General features: G+C 42.8%; 1 protein-coding gene across 2 annotated transcripts in view; it reads right to left on the bottom strand.

The window, feature by feature from the left end:
• Positions 1-23,743, bottom strand: part of lhfpl2a (LHFPL tetraspan subfamily member 2a) — a 33,886-nt gene that overhangs the window by 7,195 nt on the left and 2,948 nt on the right. Inside the window, exons 1-2 of one of the 2 annotated variants that reach the window (XM_020588337.1) lie at positions 4,398-4,465; positions 1-723 (exon numbers count right to left, since the gene is read on the bottom strand). The exon at positions 1-723 is cut by the window's left edge and continues 143 nt beyond it. In XM_020588337.1, the coding sequence (XP_020443993.1) occupies positions 1-338 (338 nt within the window). In that variant the 5' untranslated portion in view covers positions 339-723; positions 4,398-4,465. Of the gene's footprint in view, positions 724-4,397; positions 4,466-23,743 lie in introns of those variants that run through there. The other variant, XM_020588336.1, reaches the window with a different exon arrangement.

Below are 23,743 nucleotides of genomic sequence, written 5' to 3'. Positions count from 1 at the left end.
AACGCCCCACCACACAGCAGCAGGATCCCTGCTGCCAGAAAGATAGAAGTAGCCTGCCAGAACCCGCTGGCAATCTCCCCAAAGTGTACCGCGTACGGTCCGCACAGTATTCCACGCTGCATGTGGGGCAGCTTTATACAGCGGCCATAGATGCCTAAAGTGGGTCTGTAGGCCTCTCCGGCTGTGGTGGCCCCATAGAGGCCGAAGACGGCATCGGGTGTGCGGGGGAACCCTACCAGCCAGTCAGTGCTCATGAAGGCGATGAGTTCTCCGAACGCTGCCACAATACTGAGCAGAGTCCACAGCATGGAGCGGCAGGTGACAATGACATGGCACATGCTGGCGGCGGCTGGAGTCTCCCTGTTCAGATCTCAGTGCTGCTGAGCGGTGAGAAGCTGTGCTGTGGGTTGGAGGCGTTCACCAGAGTGAGAGCTGAGCTTGTAAACCTTTTCCAGCAGAGATGTGAGTCAGAGTGAGTGAACCCTTCACAGGAACACGTAGGTGACGTTGCTGTACACAAAACAATCCTGTCAATGATTCACAGACCGCTGCTTCCCTGTTCTCCCTCTGCTTCTTTTACTTCGTCTTCTGCCGGTGCTGTTTCGGCACAGCTGTTGTTCTTCCTCCTCAAGCTCAGACTCTTATTCTGTCTGGTATTTGGTGTCTACATCGTATTGGAGTCGTGTCCCCTGAGCCAGCCAGCTGGCGTCACATCAGACACACCTAAGAGATAAAACAGGGAGGACACAGGGTGAGTAATATAATTGTATGTATAAAATGTAATTGCATGTATATAAAAAGTTCTAAGATGATCGGTAATTTTAGTTCTGAGGAAGTGCAGCTCTTCTGTTTCTCCCGTCAAATGTGGAAACTGAGGAAAATGTGGATCAGAAGCAGGGAGACGAGGAAGGGAGGCTCCTTAGAGATGTAGGAGGGGGTCTAGTGAGCTGTGTAGTGACCTGTTTGTTCAAGTGGCCTTCTTCTCTTCTCATTGAGTTTATGTTTAAGCATTTGTGATCAGGGAGCTCGTAGCGCTCTCTGCTCCCAGTGGATCTTCATGACTGAGGTTGTCAAAATTAAAAGAAACACCTCTGCCTCTGTGTGTGTGTGTGTGTGTGTGTGTGTGTGTGTGTGGAGGTACCAGGGAAAAACAGGCATGGAAACAGCAAAATGAGAAGCGGAAGCAGTCAGAGAAAAACAAGCTTGAAGCCGCTCATCAAGCCACCCACGTTGCTGACCTGGGGTCAGCAACGGTTGATAATACAGCAGCCGTCACATGACCACCAATAACCCCGGTCACACTAACCCTGCTGCACTGCTGAGTGGGTGACACTACAGTGAGGAAGCAGCAGAAAGTCCGAGTTCATAGAGAGAACCACATCTTTCACTGAGCTCTATAGCTGACACATAAACGCACAACACAGCCACATCTGTCACAGTACACATCTGGATTACAACAATATCAAGTGATGGAAAATAATTAGGCACATTTACTCAAGTGCAGCTAGCTAATCACTGACAACACAAAGAGTCATTTGTAAACCCTGCTCATCTGAGACCCTAAGGATCGAAAGATCAGACAAACATGAAGTCTCTGTAGGTTAGGAAGTTTTTAAGCAAGACATACAATAAAATGCAGAAGCTGGCAAAGAAGGCTCTTCCAAAGAAGATTAAAAGGCACTAATGTGAGCCTCTGTGCTCATGGTATAAATTCAGCTCAGGCCCAAAGCTGACAGTTGTTTCTTTTCTTCAGCCCTGGTTTCTCTGGTCATTTTCCAAGCAGCAGAGGGAGTTGGGGGCCGCTACTGACACGTGTCCCACCCACACTGTCAGGTTTCCATCAGTGAGCCCGTGGCGTGGCTTTACAGGGAGGCATGGTTGTCCCCTTGTGGTCACAACCCAGTCAGACTGTGAGTGTGTGTGAGTAACAAACTTTAATCTTCGTCATCCTGTTGATACCAACAGCAGTTTTGTTTCTTCCTCCCCTCTCCTTTTCCAGTAGATAAAGCTGTGGTCTCTTGCAGGGTAGTGTGTGCGTTTGACTTTGTGTATATGTGCGAGCTGATGTAGAGACATGTTTGTACTTTGTAAAACTGATGAGATCAGAACAGGCGCAGACAGCCGCCTCTGTGGATATGGACCAAATTTTCTGAATCACAAGCATCAACAGATGCAGGAACAGATGCAGGCACAGTCATTCACTCATGGGACCTTTGCACAGACAGCTGACACGACTGATATCTGACATTAGGATTTAAGACAAATGATTTTCAGGTATGAGATGTGGGTAGGTTTTAAGGTCAAACATTTGCTGACCAGTTGCAAAGGCTAACTCCTCACTGACAGGAGTATCGTTGGAAACACTTTGGAGCTGAAACAATTCAAAGTGCCTGGGGAGAAATCGGAGCTATGGACACACTCTGGAAGACCTGGACACTTAACCTTTGACCTCACTTAACTGCAGTACTTTAGCACCATGCACCAGTTGGTTAAACAGTACCTGCTAGTGGGAATCAAATTATCTGAGGCCACCTTGAATATGGCTAAGTAGATCCAAACAAGCCTGGGCAGGTCTGGTTCTATTAATGTACCTGGTATTTGTCTCAATATAGTCCCAGATGTCTGCTCACTGTTCCCAGACAAAGGGATTTCAGCGCTTATCATCAACAGACGCTTCCCAAGATAGAATGAAGCATAGAAGTCTACACATGTGAAGCTGGAGGCGGATTTATGATGCATTTTATGCTCCCTGAGTAACCCGGGGAGGGAGGAGACTGAGGATTATTTGAGGTTCAGTTTACACACAGAGAAGCACTTACTGCCCTCGGACTGCACCCGCCACCACCTCGCTGACCCCCAAAACTAATCCCCATGCATGCACAGACTTACAAGACTCCCTGCCATCTGACACATGCTCCCCAAAAGTATGAGCCAGTGGCTCATTCTCCACGGTTGGGCCTCAGTTTTCCTGCTGTCTTTACTAAAGGAAAAGGTCAAAATGAAATCCAGGATTAACAAATGACCAGTGGTCTGTAAAAGTTGCCCGAGGGGTCATAGAGTAACACCACTAAATGTTGCCTTTATTACCACACATTCACGTTCTAATAACTGGGTCTTCATCCATGCTAGCTGTTCTGTGAGGGTGACGTAGTGGTGGTTTGACCCTAACCCAACTTGTTAACAAAACTGGGACTAGACAAATTGCAGCTGAGGCTGACGGGATTCAGTGTTGTAATCGAGGCACTAAGCCTGAATCTGAGGTGAGCCCCAGTGTTGCAGTCTGAATCGAGTCCAAGTCAACAAAGAATAATCCAAGTCGAGTCCCTGTAACCCAAGTCTGAGTCATCAAGGTCTACATTACACAGGCTAGAAGACAAGCAAAGAGATCATAACATTATTATTACAGTTCATCTAAATGTAATGGCAGTCAATTAAATAGATGTAGAAACCTCAAGGTGACGCTGGTCCAGGGAAAACCAAAGTGCCAGGTAAAATTCTCACATGCATGTCCATCTCTATTTTTGTGCTGCTGTAGTGGCTAAAAGTTAACTCCTGTCCATTCAGCTTTTCTCTTATCACTGCAACAAAACGACAGGAAATGCCGTTCCACACTACTACAGACAGGAAACAATTTACACATCTATCGACATGCCAGACAGAGTAACACATCACCATGGAGAGTGTTTGTTTAGAAATGGGAGGCTGACATGCTGAGACAACACAGAGAGGGAACTAAATTCTTATGTAGCATCTACACCTCAGCTACAACCATCTGTTAAACACCCTGCATGTCCCACCTGCACTCCTCTTCCCTTCTTTGACCTCACATCAAAACAATTTCAAAACAAAGCGAGTGCTTATAATCCATGGGGATCTGCTTGAAAGAGAAGCGCCTGCAGGAGACGACTGGTCACGGAGAACCTCAAACACTAGTCCAGTCACACTTCCTCTCCTAATAACGGCTCCAAGATTAGGATTAAAATCTACAGTTACAATCATCAAGTCGGTTATGAGCATGCAAATCAGTCATCTACAACAAAAGCACAGCATCGGTCTATCATCTATCAGTTCTTTCATAGCTGCTGAGTTGGCATCAGAGGACAGAATAAATCTGGGCTTTGTCATTATTTAAGGAAAATTGCAGAGTTAATACCAAAGGGGCCCACAGTCAGGTTTTCCACAGCAGGAGCCAGTCTTTCCAAACACTTCTACACATCTGCTCAGCATCCTGAGGAGCTCTGCTGTGGTACAGCAAGCTTGTGATTCAGACCTAAAACATATTATTTATAACCCAGTACCATCAGCCAGACAGTTCATAAAGTGTTCCCCAGGGAGCCACCTCAGTGGGCTAAACAGGGAATTAATGCAGGAGAAGAAAAATAAGACAATAATCCAACCTGTCTCCATCAGTCCGTGGATCGTCCAGCTCTCCTGGAGATACGGCTTCTCTGCCCTGACTCTCCTCATCTGCTCTCACACTTTAATGCCTCTCTCAGACTGTGACTCCCAGACCCTCCCCACATCCCTCCTCCTGCACCACCACAGTCGCCTCTGATTGGCCAGGCCGGCATTGGAGCCACACTTCTTGAGAGGGTCCACATGGTGGCCATATTTCAGTGCTGAATCTGGGTTAAAATAACAAGAGAGGGAGCTGCACAGGGTTTCTCTCCTCTTTCTCTGCCTGTCTCAGTTTCTCGCACCTTCTCGCTCTGTTTTCGTTGCTCTCTTCAACCTTTCAATCAGCCAAAGCTAACATCTATTATCAGCCTGAATGAGAACTGCATTTCCATTTTCCTTACTACAATGTAAACCTGAAGTATACACCATTAAGTACACTTCTGTGAATAATTATAGCTGTGGTCATATATTTTGGATAAGCTAATGGTATGCTAATGGGATGCTTCTCATTTCAAGGATCACGTCTAAATAAAATCCTGATGACTTTTACACTTACAGTAGCCAACCTATTTTCACTTTGTCAGTATGGCTTATTGTGTGTAAAATGATGAACTGCAAAAAGTGCAGTTTTATTCATTTAAAATTGAATCTACAATACAATGAAGTGGGAAAAAACTTTCTGAAATGACTGTGTATGCTACACCATTGGCCAAATCACAAATCTAATTACAGTCTGTTTTCACAAGCTACATGAAAATCAGGGTCAGACGTCCGCATGTGCAGAGGGAAGTGGCAAAGCACCTGAAGCAGTTTGCTAAATGCCAAAAACACTAGAAGAAGAATAAGCTGTGCATTTTAGCAGTTTGGTTACGAAACTAGCAGTTTAGCAAGAATGAGCTAACAATTATAAGTAACACAAACATGTCGAGTCATATTCATGAACTAATGTATGTGCAAAAATCGGCATGTATGGGGTGAAAACTGGCCCATTATTAAGTTTATATATGTGTATATACTGTACTCTGTCTTTATGCTACAGAACTACTTTATTTTGTTCATTTGTTCTCAAGTAAACTTAAAGCAAACTTGCAACACAAAGCAATACTGCAGTATTATTTTGTGTATAATACTAGTGTGAATTTGAAGTGTTTGTATTTACAGTATACTCAGAATTAATGTGCATATGCTAGTACACTGTGTTATTTTGAACATACAGTGCACTTAGTGTTTTACAATGCTAATTTAACATTACAGTATTTTGTGCTTTAAGTGTGATTAAAGAAAACAAAAGTACACGGCTTGTGTGTATTTGTAGGTGAACGTACAAATGGACTACTAGTTTACTTACAAGGTGTAATATGACCTGAGGGTAGACTGGAAGTGAGCTCACAAGTCTACTTAAAGTTAGTTCAACAAAGTTTGTGTGGTTGTTTCCACTACCAACCAATATACGAATCACAACTCACACAGATCATCTGGCTTCCTTGTGTTTCAATCAACAAACATCTGAGCGGTGGATCCGGTAACTGCCTGGACGCCTAGTTAACTGACTGATAAAGCAGACGGTTCACTGTCTGAGAACCGGATTACTTTATGGATGATGGGAGCAGAGAGACTCAGAGACCTGGGTCCATTCAGCCAGTACCGCAGTTAGCTACTGCGTTTGTTTGACTTGTGTGTTCACTCACAAATTAGTTCCATATGAAGACGGAAAAGAGGCCGACTCAAACAGGAAGAGGAGCCGATAGGTCAGTCAGGCACTCGAACGCAGCAAGAAAGCCAGAGAAAGAGGCCCTTCTTATCAGCCCGAATGGAAGTAAAATCCAAAAATAGAGCCTTTCAACAAAGATGTGTACACCCTAATGAAATAAAACCTCCCCTTTGACCCAATTCCAATAAAGGCTTTGTGACTCATCTTCACCCTGTGGCTGTGAATGGCCATTTTAAAGCCACACACTCTCCCTAAACTGTCTCAAATATTACAGAAATGCCAATTTTCAACTAACAAAACAGAACTGACTGTTCAATAAGCCCTGTACACTGACTCCAAGTCACTAAATGTATCCAAAAAAAAAAAAAACATTTAGGCAGACAGACTGTATGACGACAGGTGCACATGAAAATATAAATAATACATGAAGCCATAGAGCTGAAACAATGGGTTGTACAAAAACATCTGAAAACAGTCACTTCAGGAAATCTACACACATACTGTATTGCCTTGTTACTTTCAGCATATACAAATGTGTATAATGGTCGAGTGTGTGAGGAGATAATCGGCCCCATCAGATGCCAACCGCACCGTGAGCGGACACAGTTCTTACATGTCACATACCATATTTGTAATCTGGAGGTAGAGATCAGACTGACTGACCGTGTATCATCCTTCACACTAAAGTAAAGCCGGAGTGAAGATGTTCAGGAGGTTTCTCCTGGCAGCCTCGGCACAGACGTTCACATCAAAGACCGGAGGGGAGACGAGATCCTCAATCACAGCAGCACATCCACACACACACGTACCCAGCGGACACATGCCAGGCTGAAGCATCATTCACACAGATTCGACAGGGCTCTCAGCAGAGTCCGGTCGCGGACGGCTGCTCATTCATCTCCCCGTGTCAGACAGTCATCAAAAAGAAATCCAACCGTCACTTTAGCTATGATGTGGATGAAGGGATTTAATGGAGTGGCCTCAGCGTGATCTCCTGTTGTTTTCTTAGTTTATTTAACAGGGACAATGCACATGAATGCACCAATGTTAGCCAAAACGCACCTAAAAATAGAACATGAAAATATATAAACTAGGTTACAAAATATTTAAGATTATGGATAAACATAGGGAAAACTAAGAAAGAGTCAGGCACTGAAGATGGGTCAACCTCTCACCCTAAGTGCAACTAACAATCTGTTTTGATTAACTGAGTCAAAAGTAGATAAAAAACAGTCATCTCATTTTCTGCAGGTTTCTGCAGGGTTCACCAAGTTAAATTTAAGACCTTGTTAATACTATATAGGGTGTAATAATGTCTTCAAACGTCGTTTTGTCCGACCAACAGTCCAAAACCAAAAAACATCCAATTTACAATAACATAAAACAGAGAAAAGCAGTAAGTCTAGGAGCTGGAATGAGCAGATCTTTGGGATTTTTGCTTTAAAAAATGACTCAAATGATTAAACAATTGTCAAAACTAATTTGTATAATTAGCTTCTGGCAATACTTGAAGCGGGCAGAGAACGTTTCCAGCACAGCTGATCTACAGTATATCACAGTGTATACAAAGAGAGATCATCTTCATTTACAGGTTACAGATTGTGAAGTTAAACTAGAAAGAAGATGTCGGGGGGAGGAAACATGCTCTGTAAACAACAGGTTTTATACACTTAGCATGTAAAACTATGAACATGACAACAGCGCAAAGAACAAAGTTTGTGAGCGTGTCCACCTGTGACCTGGATATTCAGGTGTCAGAATCCCAGTCTGATAAAGCAGGAAGGAACTGATTTTATACTACAGAAACCAAATGCTTTATTTTGGCTCATGTCTACTCCCGGATGTGCCTCAGCTATCTCAGGAGGTTTTTATCTGCATGTGTTTTCAATTGAAGCTGCGCCTGCACGTGTTGCGTCACTCAACTGTCCAGCCTCCCCGAAGAGGCTACGCAGGGTTCACACTGTAAACACACCTGTAGAAAGAGACGGCAACGCAGGAGAAACATATGGAAAGAGGTGGGATCAACAGACAGATGGATGGAACATGTAACAATGACAGTTTGCAGTTCCAGGAAAATAAAAAAGAGAGCTCACTGTGTGAAGAAATCAGATGCAGATTACTAGAAAACACTCGTGTGTAGGGCTGCGTATCGGTATGAATCTGGTGGCACAGTTCGTATCACGATACAGGGGTTACGATTCAATATACTGCGATATTCTAAACAAGGCAATATATAGCAATTTATAAAAAATCTAATTTTAGTAAAACTGTCATAAAATACGAAACACCACCATATGCAAAAAGTTTACTTTTTTATGCAATCAGAACAGGGATCTGCATTCGCATTTGTCACAGTCGCAGTAACAACACAGCACTACTTCGCATGTGAACTATTAATTAAAAATGTTTGAGAACTGACACGGTATCACAAAATATAATATCACAATACTCAAGGGTATCAATATTTCTTACACACCTACTCAACTGCAAAATAAATGTCTAAAAGAGAGCTTCTAATATCTAACGGGGGCCTACGGATGTAAGCAGTATACCCCCCCACCCACTGTACCTTCAAATATGTCAAGCATTTTTCCCCACACCAAAAAAAGCTCAGTATCAAGCAGTGTTAGAGCAGCTCTGAAGTGACAGATGGGTTTTGAGGAGTCTTTGCTGTTCTACATTTGCTCCTCTGTGCAATCAGAGACATCTGAGCCCAGTTTGAATGCCACAGAGGGAACAGCTTGACAGGCCACGGCTCAAAGGTTGCAAGGCTCGTCCACAGGCCCATGGAGACAGATGTTTAACATGCACACACAGAGGATGATCTACCGAGCACCATGGCCGCCTGGCTGTTGTTTGAAATACTTCACTTCTTGTACCAATACAATGCCTGAGTTTTGTTACAGAATCAAACTGTTAACATGTCTTTTCTATAAAATCCTTCCTTTATTTAACAAGAGTTCCCAAGTAGCAGCATAGCAACAAGTCTAAATTGGTCAAATTATGAAGTAAATCAGGAACTTTCTGATCAAACAATAAGACAAGGAAAGTACAAAGCCGACCACAGATCCAGAGCCAGTTTTCAATACTCCAAGCCACAGTTTGGTCACATACCATGCTTTTAAAAGAAATGCTCTTTCAGCAAATCTAGTTCTTTGCTGGAAAAGGAGCATTCCAGTGCTAAGCTACATAGAATGTCTTCACTGACAACATCCAATTCATATATATGACACAGATGCATTTATTCAGTATGACAGCTGAGGTTAAGAGAAATAAATGTCTCCTGCATCATTTTAATTCATTATAATCTTGACAAAGGTGGTTGTAGTTCACCATATTGTAGTTTGGGAGTGTTACCTCTGTGGCATATTATCTAATTTATGAACTTTCTCAGGAACACCACTGAAGCATAAACGCACAGATGTGCTGAAGGTGAGGAAATCCCAGCACTGAGTGAGACAGGAGTGTGGGAAAGAGAACAAAAGGGAAAAGGAATAATGGTGTAAAGACCTGAGTGCTGACTGGATCCCACAGCTTCTGGTCAGCAGAGAGTTCACCTGCCAGAGGCGAAGGCGGAGTGAACGTGTCGGCTGCTTTTAACAGCTCTGACTGAAAAGAAACTGTGGAGAAACAAGAAGAATGAGGGGGAAAAGAAAACTACTTCACCCATCCCAGGAGTCTTTTTAGTCCAAACATGTGATACACATGAAGACATGTGGACCTGGGCACACAAAACATGCAGCGCTCTATTTGATCTCAGTGCGAGTGGCCAACCGTTTCTCTACGGAAACATCTGTTTATACAGTCTGACCGACTGCATGTCAGTCTGCTTTGAGTGGTGAGGTGGAGCAGGACTTACTCCGGCAGGACGGACGGGGTAATTCTTCAGCTGTGCCTCTGGGGACGAAGGCAGAGGTCAACAATCTCTCATAATCTCATACTGACTGTAATACCCCTTGCCTGGCGAGCCCACACCATGAGGCCTAAGAAGGTGATGGAAAGCAAAGACCATCTGACATATCACAGTCTGGCCTCGAAGTGGGTGGCCAACCGGACCGGGAGGGTCACTGGATAATTAACTTCTGAAAAGACTGGTCTGTTTTGTTTGCCACAAAAGAGGTTTTTGGTCATCCTTGGTGTGACTGCATCTGTATGCCATCTCTGAGCCGTTAGAGATCAGCTCGTGCTGTGTGAGCTGAGGATTAAAGAGGCTGAGGAACAACAACAAAACAGAGATAACATCCATCACACCGGAGCGACAATCACTACTGTTTGCTGTCTGGAAACCAAAACAGAAAAACCAGTCGTTGCATGACCCTACAAACTGAACTCCATGTTTAACCAAAACAGTACATTTGTTTTCATTATACTAGCCTAACAAAAATATGTGGTAAATGACATTTAGCTATGATAGCAGCACAACTCCATGGGTGATGAGCCACAATGTGACCATTTGTTTTGAAGTTTCTATTAAGTTGCTGTTTGGGAACTGACATCAACAGCATTGTCACACGATGATAATGACGTTGACAGGAATAAAGGTGACGTTGGAATTCTCAGGGAAAGTTTGTGCAAGCTGATAGTAAGTTATTAGAAAAAAGGTCCACCTAAAATCCTGCACTCATCTTTGGAACATACAAGCTGATAGTAAGTTATTAGAAAAAAAGTCCACCTAAAATCCTACGCTCATCTTTGGAACATGGTTAGAAATAATGAAAAATAGTCACATCGCTTTAAGAAATCAGAGGCAGCGTCCTTCACACCTCTTCCCTCTGCCTGCTGATGGACGGCTGAGACCTGAGGAGCCCCAACGCGTCACACCTCTTCCCTCTGCCTGCTGATGATACGGCCGAGCCCTGAGGAGCCCCAACGCATTGGCTCTGTTTCCAGCTGAGTTGCAAAGTTTCGCTCCCTCAGGCTGAACGTCGTCTCATGCTTCGGTTTTCTAGGCCCTTCTGCTGATCTGGGTGGATGGTATTTGGCCCCCTTCACTGGAGGCCTGAAAGCATTGTTCTCATCATGCTTACTGCTGGCGATGAGTGCAGTTTAATCCAAACTCCCCCATGGCTCTGACCTGCTGCCCCCAACTGAGTTTCCCACTGTAGCACAAAACAACACCAGCTCCCCTGCAAGCTGAGACCTTGCTGGCTGCTTCGTCCAGATGCCCCTGAGGGCAGAGCTGTAGCTGTTGTGGGCACTGCAAGCTTAATCCAATACTCTGTTCAAAATCAAACATAAGCAACGCTGAGGAACGCTGGCACCAGACCCTCTCGCTCTCTCTTGAGCTTTGCATAATAAAAGTATCAAGTGATACCATCCCGGTTCGCAGGCTCTTGGCAAAACCCATTAATGGCATGTGCAGGAGGTGAAGGTGGCGATAAACAAGGGGAGAAGTTGAGAGAAAAGGAGAGGTGGGAAGCAGAAAAGTGATGAAGCGTGTTGCTATTGTGTGGCTGGTTTTGGGGGAGGAAAATGAGATGTGTAAGTGTTTTGACTTGCAGACAAAGAGATGAGTTTTGAAGAGTCTTGTTATATAACCCTTATAAAAACCTGTTGACCTGCAGACGTGGACTGTATCCTGCAGTCACAACAGGAAAAATCTGTCTGAATAAGATCTGACATGGCAGGATATATGAAAACTCTTGTATTTTCAGAATAAATTAGAGACATTGGATACAGATATAAAACAAAAACATAAATCTTTGATAAGAGATAAGAGCTTTTGAACCCATTTAATTGAAAGATGAACCCTCAGCCTATTCTCACCGTTGTATCTGGTAAAGAGCATGAAGAAACAGGAGGTCCAGTCGAAAACAAGGATGAGATAACAGGAAGCGGGCCGCTGACATGACAGCACCCTGTTTATTATAGGAGCACAAAGACAGTTAATCTGTTTATTATCTTAGCAGGGGCTTTCCACTTTGAAACGACCTTCACAGGTGGTCTCTGCTCCATATCATGCACGCCATTGTTTTCCCCCATATTGGAAAAACATGCCTCCCCCAACTTCCTTCTTCATCTAGATAAATATATTAAAGAGTCAAGACTGAGAGTTGCAGACAATGAAAATACACAATGAACCTGAATCTACTGAAGAAGCTGTATCAGAGGCAGCAGTACAGGAACTCAACCGGCTTTACATATCAAGGTCCTGGGGAGTATTACTACATACAGACAGGTGACGCTGTAAGGAAAGAAAACTACTTAATACTGCACCCACCCACTTAAATGAAAATTACCTGGGACAAAAGTCTTTAGCCTTGCAGGTTGGCTTCACCGTCTGCCTTGCAACAGTCTCTTTATAATGCAGGTCTATTGGGACATTAGTTGTGGGTTGCATGTGGGCTTTTTTTAATTACAGTTCTGCGAGTGGCTACTGGGGTAAATAAGTAACAAGGCCGTGGCGCCATTGTATTCATCTCAACACTTTCACGGACCAAACTGTTGGCAGTCGAGTTGCATTGTGGCTAATGTAGGCAGCAGGTTTTAACAATGTCGCCTCAAGGAACAACAACAAACAAAAGACATTGATTTTTAAGTCCCTGAAAACCTGGTTTCAAGACTTTAGTATTTCTCTTTAATAATAAATATTGACGCCTAATTAAAAAACAGAGTTTGTAATAAGTTTAAACCAGCTGTCACTTCTGGACTTTGTGTCCATGTAAGAATCTACTGCTCATAGTAAGAAGCCGACAGGACGTTTAAAAGGACCTGCCTGGAACAATAAGGGCCATGGGAACAACTTGTATTGCCACTAGCATCAGACAGGTGCCAGGAACCCCAGTAACATTATAACAAGAAACGCAGGAAACCATGTTTCTGTTGGTTTTGTTGTTCTGCACAACTCCAGAGTCACACACATCTCCTGAGGAAAATCTCTACACTGAAGTCACATGTTAGTGGACAATAATATGGAAGAAATTTAAGGACAAATTTACTTCGCTCAACACCGACATAGACGTGAAAACACCGAGCTCTTGTGTGGGACCTTGTGGCGAACGCAGAGACAAACGTCTTCAGTTAGATCCAGATGGTGAGAGCCTAACCTCACTGTCCGCAACCTGCAGAAGCAAAGCAATGATGAGTCCAAATCACAAAACCTTACCATCTCCAGGGAGCGACCATAGTTCAGTCACGGTTGGCTCCCCAACAAAAATGAGCATCTTCTCTTTACTCATTCATACTTTCCATCTAAACCTGAGACTGGGGAGCAACTGCACCTGGAGAAAACCTTTAAACTGTTTCACATGCTCATGAAAAAGGAGGAAAAAGAGAGACGCTGATGTCTGCGTCTGACATGATATGGCTCCCTGCGGCAAAGTTGCATAATGTTCAGCGCAACAAAACACAGTGTGAGTGCATGTTATTAACCAAGCAATAAGAGGGAGAAACACTAAGTCATGTGTGAAAAGTGTACACTTTTACATTGAAATCAAATGGTTAATAACTTTAACTTGAGCTTAATGTTTTACATGCAGCATATGTAAAACCACAACCAGTCATCTCATGATTAAATGTTGCTACAGTATGACAGTATAAACAGCTGCTGCATTCATTAAATATGTGGTATTTGCTCTTTTCCTCTGAAGACGAAAGCTGCTCACATCAATATTTTTATATCAGCAATGGCTCAACTTACAGTCAGGTTTAATGTGAAAGAGTCACAGAGACATCATTTTGCAGTTTTCCTCAGCTCTACAGAGCATTTTAGCATCTTTCAGCTCTTTGGTTTGGTTTTATGGCCCACAATGTCACTGTTGGGGTTCATTATCTCCACTCTCCTCATGTTTTGATAGATCTACTGTAAGCTGCTGATGGACAGCTGGTTGGCGACCTGGTGAACACAGTGGTGCATATTCAGTAACAGCTAAAGAGGCAGACATTTCCTTCAGGAGGTGGTGGAGACCAAAAACATGACTCCAAATAAAAATGTTGCTGTGTAACCTATTTGCCACAGCAACTTCATAAACTATGTGCCATTGTTCTGTTTACAGCTTGCCCCCAAATGGCCCAAAATCAATTATTGCTGCTTTAATCTTCTGGCATTAGTGAAGACAACCTTTTTTCAGCCTCCACTACAAAACCTGTGTTAACACTTGCAATAAGCAGGAGCACCAACATCACAGTAGCAACTAATCCATGTGTAAAAAAGCCAATCATTCCTATGAAACTAATCAATAAAAGCTCAATAGGCACACAGACAGCCATCGCACGTCTGCTGTCAGCAGCAGATTCAGGTTACTCTGCCCTATCCAAACTAAAGGCATACATACATCAGGCTGCAGATAATTAACTAATGGCTGACTCTTCGACCTTTGACTCAGCCAAGCTCCAGAGAGAGCAGCACTCAGCTCCGTTAACAGCCAGGTCAATAATCTGACATCAACAGTCACCACATTAACAGGACTGTAAAACGTTTCTTTATCGGTGCCAAAACCACTAACGAGGGCTAAAAGGACCAGATCAACTGATGATAACTGGCAGCCAGTCACAAAACGTAGACGGCATTTCTTTAAAAGCAGGAAGAAAGGTGGAGTTTTGTGTAGATGGATGAATGATGTGAGATTGCGAAGGAGCTACATATGACTGTGGACTCAACAGCAGCATTTACCACAAGGATCATTAAACCGGCTAATATTAATTAGTCAGGAAGCAAATTTTTTACTTCAAGTATCGATTAAAATATATTTTCTAACAATAAGCCAATGCCATAGAAAACTGCAGTACATCAAATGGCAACCTTTTCACCTTCAGGTAACGTTAAGTTCACCTTACATGCAGAAACCTCTGTGATCTAATTAACTGCTATTTGCTTAATGGTAAAGTAATATTATTATTCCTTCCATGTGTTGTTTTTAGTTTAGCTTCTACAGCTCCTGTAGCTGTAGTGGCAGTTGAAGCAAAAATGAGTGAGGGCAGGATTGACGAATCTCTGTGGTTCAGCAATGAAACAGAGTGAAATAAAAGCAGCACATTTATAACTAATATTTCATCAGTCCACACCAAACAAACCTCCTGAAAAGGTCTGGTAAAGGATTAATTTTCAGCTAAATGCTATGAAAACCCACCAGCAGTACTAGAGTAACTGTCAGCAGACTCGTGCTTCTCATTTGTCCTTAGGTAAACCTCAGCAGTGTAAACGCTCAGGAGGCTTTTTCCAATTACAGATGTGGATACAGACATTTCCACATCTGAAGAGATTATAATCCAGCTGCTATTTTGGTTCTTTAAAGTGATCATGAAACGCCCTATGCATTAAAGTTGGGACTGCCTCTTACTTAAGGCAGTGCTGGATGCCGGCGTTTGGGGCTCAGCCCTTTCACAGCTGTTATGAGGGGACTTGGGGGGTGTCTGTACTGGAGGATTATTCCTTACAGCCTGGTTCACCACAAAAGGGTCTTTCTTATAATATTTAAGGGCTTTGGTAGCTGGATGGAAGGGAAGTGTGTGGTGTGTTAAGATTTAAATGAATAGTTCAGGAACTAGACTTACTTGATTTCTTGCTTTGTCACATCTGGCTGCTAAATATGAAGGTATAAGATGATTATCTTAGCTTAACATAAAGAGTAGAGACGAGTGGAAACAGCTGCCTGGCTCTGTTTGAAGGTTACGGGTTTTGTGCACTGACTTGCTTCTGGTTCCTTCATATGACGTAGAACAGCTGTCTTACCCCATACTTTCAGTTTCTGAAGGGATTTATACAAGCAAGATGTAATGGGTTACTGTGTTAGCTTTAGAGATGTCGGTAGGTGGATTTTATTTTTACCTTTGGCCTAGAACTGCAAAAATTTGTTTGGCTGATTAGTGAGTCAAAAAACAGAATCACCAAATATTTTTAATAAACTATTAATTGTTTGCATCATGTTTCAACCAAAAATGTAAACTTTTTCATTTCTTCACTTGGTTTTTTTCTTTTTACTGTTTTTAATACTAAATGTTGAATCAATTAACTGAGAAATGGTCTGGCAAATTATTCGATAAAGAAAAATATCATTAGTTTGTTGCAGCCCTACTTTGTCTTTCCTTCAGCATTTCCTCAGTCCTTATGCTAAGCTAAGCTAACCTCTTAGCTGTAGCTTCACATTTAGAGAAGAAATATTAAAGTGTTAGCGGAATTGGAATTGGACTCTCAGCATATAAATAAATGTAAACTAATTATCCAAAAATGTCAAGACAAATCAGACACATCTAGCATTCCCATTTGCATCTGGTTAAATGTTAATTCTCTGTCTCTCTGGGCAGTAATGAGAGGCGTGAGAGGCGGAGCAGAAAGCATCCTCATTAAAAGAACATCCCTCAGGCTAAAACATCTAGTGTGAGGAAGCTGCCTTATCCACCCAGCTAACAGTAATCACCGTGCAGCATTGCAAAGCATTCAACTGCACAGAAGGAGTCAGTGAGCAAGTATGGTATTTAAACAGAACTGAAGCCTTGCAAACAGAGACAAAGATCATGCACAAAAACTGATTTTCTCAGAAGCACAACACATACTAAGACTGGAACTGAATAGGCCTCACAGCTGCTGAATGCACAGAAAATACAAAACAGACTTGACCAACAGTGACTTCCTCACTGTACCCAACAGTCGGTCTGTGTGTGTGTGCGCTTTATCTGTGTCACTGGAACATTTTTATAGAGCTAATAAGCTGCTGCTGCATCAGCACCACAGAAACCGCTCAGTGGATTCAGTAAATGGAACAAGAGAAATTATATTTTTCATTACTGTCAAATCTAGTCAAAAATCAGTTCATAACAAAAGGGTATCATATAAAACACATGGAATGTACAACAAAAACGGGTGAAACGTGAAAAGGATAAATAAAAGCAAGTGTAACTCCGGAGAATAATCAGCGTTTCCTGTTCCTGCTCAGCTGTTACATTCATATGTTATTTTAGGAGCCAGTGCAAACACTGAGAGGCTTTGGAAGCCGTGCCAGGAGGTTTTCAAAGAGAACAGGAAAAGCCATTGGGTTTCTGGCGCCTCTGCAGCTTCTGCTTTGGTAAACTACAGAAGTTAGCCGGACATGCTAACAATAACAGTGTTTTGGGATGGGGCCAATGAATGTACCTGCTAAATGGCAGAGTTTCAGCTATAGAGTCAGAACACGCAGTCAATACATTTTAATTCGGATGTATTTTTGGTCAAAGATCATTGCTGGAATTCTGCCAAATTGCCACTTTCCACTTCCACAAAAACACTTCACACTGCAGCTCGAGGCTGTTACAAAAGGACTTGGTTTGTAAAGTTAAAACACAATGTTGGTTTTTACTCCCCCAGGCAGACATTGATTACACACAGTGCACTAATGATTAATCACACATTCACAATTTCTGCTTGAGCATGTCTGTGTGCATGCATGCATATGATGTATGTGTGTGTCAAAAGCTGCATTCATTGACAAAAGGGGAATTCAAAATTTAGCAGACTTAAGAAATAATGACTTTTAACCAACTTGTGTCTTCTGTTTTCTTTGTTCACATGTGGTAAAGTCATCACTGAGGGCTCATGAAAAATGACAGGTGTATTAAGTGCTGTCTAGTGTCGACATGAAGAAAGTTTCTCTGGATTGGATGCCAGCCAAGTCTCTCCCAGACATGATGACAGACGGTTTCACCTGAGTTTACACACTCTTTACCCCCCTTTTCAGGACTGTACACGTGCTGCAGCTTCGCTCATGTCCTCCGAATTGCATTGTCTAAAAGATATCTTTTCTGTCTGTAGCTTCTGAACCTGTGAACCTGCAGTGATAAAAACTCTCTCTGAGTATCACAGGCCATTGGCTCCCAGGAATCTGGCCTCTGCACAATAACAAGCCCAAAACGGCTTCTTTAACGTACCTAACCATCCTGAGAAGAGGATAAGATCACGGAAGTGTTTATATACCATTAACTGTCTGAACTGAGCAGCCCTGCTGAGGATACACTTAAGAGTAATATTTAGGCATTTCTTTAGCCCACACGCTTCTCAGATGTTTTTAAAAGGTTGGTTCTCAACTGCCATTTTCTCAATTTGCCATCTAAAGTAATAATAATAGTAAGGTCTAAACCTGACTTTGTAAAGTGCCCTGAGACTATAAATCCATTAATCACAGCTTTTAAATCCTGTTTATTTCCATGTCATTTTTGAGAAGCTCCACCTTCCACAGGTAACTACGGGTGAGACCAGGTATTTTCAAATGTATCCTCTTTGGAGAATGGTTTCCAAAAATTCAGTGATCCAGAGTTTCATCTCCGTGTGGTTGAACGGCCACAACAGATCAGAAAAGATGTTTTCAAATACAAATACATCTCACACTGACTCTATAGTGTAAAATGTTAGGACAGACAGACAGACGAGCAGATGATGGTGAGAGGTACCTATTAAACAATGTGGTGTAAAGCAGCTCCAGATACCTGCCCCTGGGAGATGGATCGCAGATGTCTGACCCAGGACCTCTCCAGCCAACTGTAAAACAAAAATCTTGCTTCTCTCCGTCTCTTGTTTTCTACTATTCCTTCTCTCTTTCTCTCTGTAACTTGTTTTCCTTTATGTCTGCATTCTGTCTCCCTCCACTGTTATTATTGCCCTCTATGATTCACCTTTCTCATGCCTGTGTTTACTCTCCCTCTTCATGCAGCGAGGGACAGGAGATCCCTGCCGTCTTCAGAGGACAAATGCCACTTAGCTGTGGATGCCCCAAATGACAACAGCAAACAAAGAAATGCCCCATTCCCTACATTCTCCTTCTTTTCCAAAGCAAGTATGCATGTTTTGTAATGACTATGGATGAGTCAAAGCAAAGATCAATCAAAGAGAGTGAGTCAGAAAGGAAATGAAACAACAGCACCCACTACTACATGAAGATATAAACACTCAGGGGTGTAAATAAACAGATATAAACATCGCAAGGGACACTTCACAACCACAGTGAACTCTTACAGCAAAGATGCTTATCTGGCTTTAGACAGGACAGAGGTTATGATTGGGAGGACTCTGGGCTGGACCTGGAACTGGGTCAGTGTGTGTTTAACTGGACCCTGCTGGTGCAGATCATACCTGAGATCGAATAAAACAGGATGCATCTGTTGACAAGCCTGCGGCTGGGAAATCTAGCCTGGCTAATTCAGGTTAAATTCAATTAAGCCTCTTCATAGCAGCTTAATGGCTGACTGACTAGGAAAGACATGTTTTAATAGGCTCATTTGTGTACTGAAAAATGGGTGTGTGTGTCTGTGTGGTCCCATTGGTGGTGTAACATTATCTCAGACCGGTGTAGCTGAGCAGTCACTCGCACCTTGTTCATCCTCACACTACAAATCAATTTACAACTGCACAGACCATTAGGTCGACCTCTTCTCAGTGACAGAAATAAGATTAGTGTAGCGATACAGTGAGAAATTTAACAAAATGTTACACAAGCCTTTCATTCTTAAACTTAGCATTTCTGGCTAACTAGCTTACCACCAAGGATCATTTAATTAATTATCTGAGTTCCAGTGGTTTGTGGAGTTACAGGTTACACTGGTCAGGGATGCTTGAGCGAATGTTAGCAACACTTTATTGCTTTTAAGGAAGTTTACACTCCAGCTAATGTTAGACAGTATTTATTTATCGTGAATACAGTTCTACAGAGGAATCATTAAATCTGCTCTCCGCTCATCCATCACCGTCTGGTTTGGCTCAGCAACCAAACAGGACAGGAACAGACTCCAGTGGACAGTCAGGACTGCAGAAATAACCATCGGTGCCAGCCTGGCCTCCATGGAGGACCTGTACACCTCATGGGTCAAAAGGAGGGCAGAGAGGATCACTGCTGACTCCTCACACACTGGACACAATCTGTTTGAACTCCTCCCCTCTGGACGCAGTTACAGGTCACTGTGTGCCAAGACAACCAGGCACGAGGACAGTTTCCTCCCCAGGCTGTCACTCTGATGAACACTTAACCCATGTCTGTATAACAGAACAGCAACCCTCAGTACAATACCTTTGTATATGTCTATTTGAAAAACTGCACATATATATATTTCTATATTTAAAAGTAACGCACACTGCTTTTCTTGTTCCCTCAGTCTTATCTTGTTTACTTATTTACTTGTTGTCTATGGAGGAATGCTCTGATTCTGATTTTGATACAGTTAGTAATGTGAACAGTGAACAGGATTAGGTCAAACATGCCTTTATTAAAATTGTCTGCTAAGGCAAGATGCAGAGAAAGACAGTGTTATTTCTGTAGGTCCTGCTGGCTAGCGGGTGCAGTGGTGACACTGAGGGGTGACACCCTGCCAGTCCAAACCAAAATTGAGCTTTCATGGTGCTGGTGAAACCAAGACCCAAACACATCTTTGGTTGTGAGTAATATGGGCCCAGACCAGCTGGGGGCTTTCTCAGCTGTGCTGAGACTTACTGTAAAAGTTACTGAACCAGCGTGACCAGGATAATCAGGGACTTTTTAAGGTAAATGAAGCAGCACTCAAAATGAAACAATGAAACTGCAGTAAAAATGTTCAGAAATGTTGTGGGAGGTGGAGTGGAAAACACGACAGACAGCAGAATAGCCTGTGAAGAGATTTTCTTTCATGATGTAAATGTATTAAATTCCCCTGTTGAACAGCTCACTCTAGTTTTCATGATCTTTTTGATCTAATGCTGAAATGATGAATTCATTGACAAGTTGTTTGAAATGCCAAATATGTCCTGCTTCCAGAATATATACATACAGTATGTCGCTGTAAATGTAACAGCATTTGGTTTTGGACTGCTTGTTGAAAAAAACAACACACTGGGCTCTGGAAACTTTACATTTTCACTAAATTATGACTTTTTTTTATTTAACAAATGGTTTAACATTTGGGAAGAAAACTCATTTGCTTTCTTGCCAAGAGTTAGATGAAAAGACTGACAGCACTCTCATATCTGTCTGCTAACAATGAAGCTAAAACCATTAGCTGGTTAGCTTAGCATAAAGGAAGCAGCTAGCGTGGCTGTACCCCAGCTAAGAAACAATTCCAGCATGTAACTGCATGCAAACACTTGTGATTTCTATGTGTGTACGGATTTAACAACATATCACATTTTAAGCTGTGAACTTATTGGTTCTGGTACTGTAAGCAGATGTTTTAAATTAGCAAGCTGTTTGTGTAACAATGAATGAGTCTGTTATACGAACAGATAATTAATTAATAAAGTAAATAATAATTAGTTGCAGCCTTTGTTTGAATCTAATAAATTCACAGACACCATTTCTTTGTAGTCTTGTTTTCTAATATTATCTGGGAACCAGCTGGAAGAGCGAACTGTGACATAAACACAAGGTTCAGTCTAGTCTTTTCTCATTCATGCAGCTTAAAGCCTTTTCCATAACCTAAGCCAAGGTGAACATATGATACTGCCTTATCACACAGACCTCCTACTGTGGCAGGGCATAACCTTTCATCATTAGCATACAGCTGAGAAGCTGAGCCCCAGACTGACTCCAGTTCATGTCTGATACAACATTAGCCAGTGAGGAGAAAGGATGGATGGCAAGGAGAAAAACAACACCGACTCAGAGACATAAACTGAAGTGGCTGACGAACACAATCAGCAGAGTTTAATGAGCCTGCAGCTGCTCAGGGACCAGATAAAGTGCTGGAGGCCATGCAGCTGCAAACCCCACCGTCCGTCTGCCTGTGCATTCCCTTGAGACTGACCCCCAGCTCACCTCAGAGGAACAAAACCCACCGCAGATTCTTTCTCCTCATTTCACCCGACAGGAGGGTCTGGGCCCCCCTCTTTACTGTTCCAAACAGCCTCAAGTCAGCCTTCAAATGATAGAGGAGAAAAAGTGCAGGGTGAGGGCTTTGTTATTGTGAGGACCCCACCCTGCTGGTTTCCCAGTAAAAATCAGGCTGGAGAGCTGCTGGAGGCAGATGTACCCCCAGAGGGAAAAGGAGTGTTCAGGGCAATGGAGAATAGTAGGAGAGAGGAGGGTGATTAGCTCCAATGCTGCCTAATCTAATCAGTGTGCATGACTGCCCCACGGTGTAGCATGGAGGGGGGTGCATGTACAGACCAGTCATTCAGAGGGCTCTGGAGGGTTTGGAGAGTGGACCTGAGGTCACATGGGAAAGGTCATCACGTAAAGGCCGCTGGACACTGTCACATTTCACATGGACGTGACAGGGTTTGGGCTCTTGTTTTGTTATGTGACAGGCCATAAAACAACCACAACTCACTGCAGGTGCCATGAAAAGCAGAAAGGTTCATCCCACACACTGATGCACCCGGGAGAGGAGGACAGGCCGATCTAGTGCTTAAGGCAGGGCTGACACTGTAATCGACCTAATTTCAGTCACATGGGTACAACTAATCAGAGTTTGTTGTGTGGGGTTGGAGCAGTTTGAAGCAATGGAACTAGCCACAAATGTCCAGTTTAACCCACAGACAAAGATACTAACATGTAGCAGAATGCATTTACTGCAGGGGTAGGAGCGGATGAGGAAACACTGGGACAGAAAAAAAATATACAAAATGTATTGATAGTCACAACAGACCATCTGTTTAACCAACTGAAGCTGTTACACAAAACGGCACAGTAGGCTTTGCCTTGTTCTACAGTGAGGGGAGTTTGTAAAATGAATTTCAATCTGGCCCACTGCAACATCAAACAAGCCACATCAGTTGGAAAGTGTAGTTTAGGACATGGCTGGCTTTGTAGGGTGGTTGTAGGTTTTTTAAAGTGACAGCACTAAACAGTAAAACTAAGCCTGCTGTTTGCGCTGTGCACATGGAGACAGAGAATTTTCCAGAGCCAGTGAAACAGACCATCTCTGCTCTATGAAACAGAAACAAACTCAGACACATGGATGCTTTTAATTCACCCAGAAATGCTCTTTTTAGAAACTTGGAATGGAAAATCTTACTGTATAACGTAATGTGACCCAGTTAAAATCTGCCTGAATCTTCCTTGCATTTTGTTGCTTTTAAAGCCAAATAAGTGAGCATCAGACTAACAAGACACTCTTAAAAAAACCTTCTGTGATGTGAGGGTTTCATTAGAGCACTTCCTGGATGCCCCTGTTGAAAGTTTTATGGCCTGCTGTGGGGTCAAATAATGAGCATAAAGAATGGTGACTGTGAAAAACAGATGTTGCTGGGAAAGTGTTGCAGCTCCATGTACAAGTGCAACCGTTACACTAGTCTAAAGTTATTCAGTGCAAATAAACTGGGCTTGTTATCGGAGGCTTTGCTGTAACAAATAGTATACCAGATGTTAGTCTGAGCCTGTCGGAGTCATGTGGTTTCACCTCTGACACGGGAGCAGCCGTTCATTGTGATCACGGTGACACCTGGTCCTGGCTGATTTTCATCAACAGACCACTCGATGATATTTACACTCACACACACATAAAGGCAAGTGTTTACTTAGGGTCTGGTGTGGAGAAGGCGTGGATCATAGCCTTCACTGAAAACATTCCAGGAGAAATACGCTGACCAATCCCACAAACTGAAGCCAGGACTCTGGATTAATGACAAAGGCAATGCCATCCAAGCTCAGAGAAGCACGAGAGGCAGATGATGTGGCCTGCATGAACAGATTAGCAGTTAAACTTTTATTTGTTGCACTATAAGTATCACAAACCGCATCACCTGCATCAGGAAAAGAAGGCTGT

Source organism: Monopterus albus, unplaced genomic scaffold (genome assembly GCF_001952655.1).
Source record: "Monopterus albus unplaced genomic scaffold, M_albus_1.0 scaffold530.1, whole genome shotgun sequence".
Classification (NCBI taxonomy): Eukaryota; Metazoa; Chordata; class Actinopteri; order Synbranchiformes; family Synbranchidae; genus Monopterus; species Monopterus albus.
The sequence above is the reverse complement of the archived record's forward strand: the minus strand, read 5'-3'. Positions and strand labels throughout refer to the sequence as shown.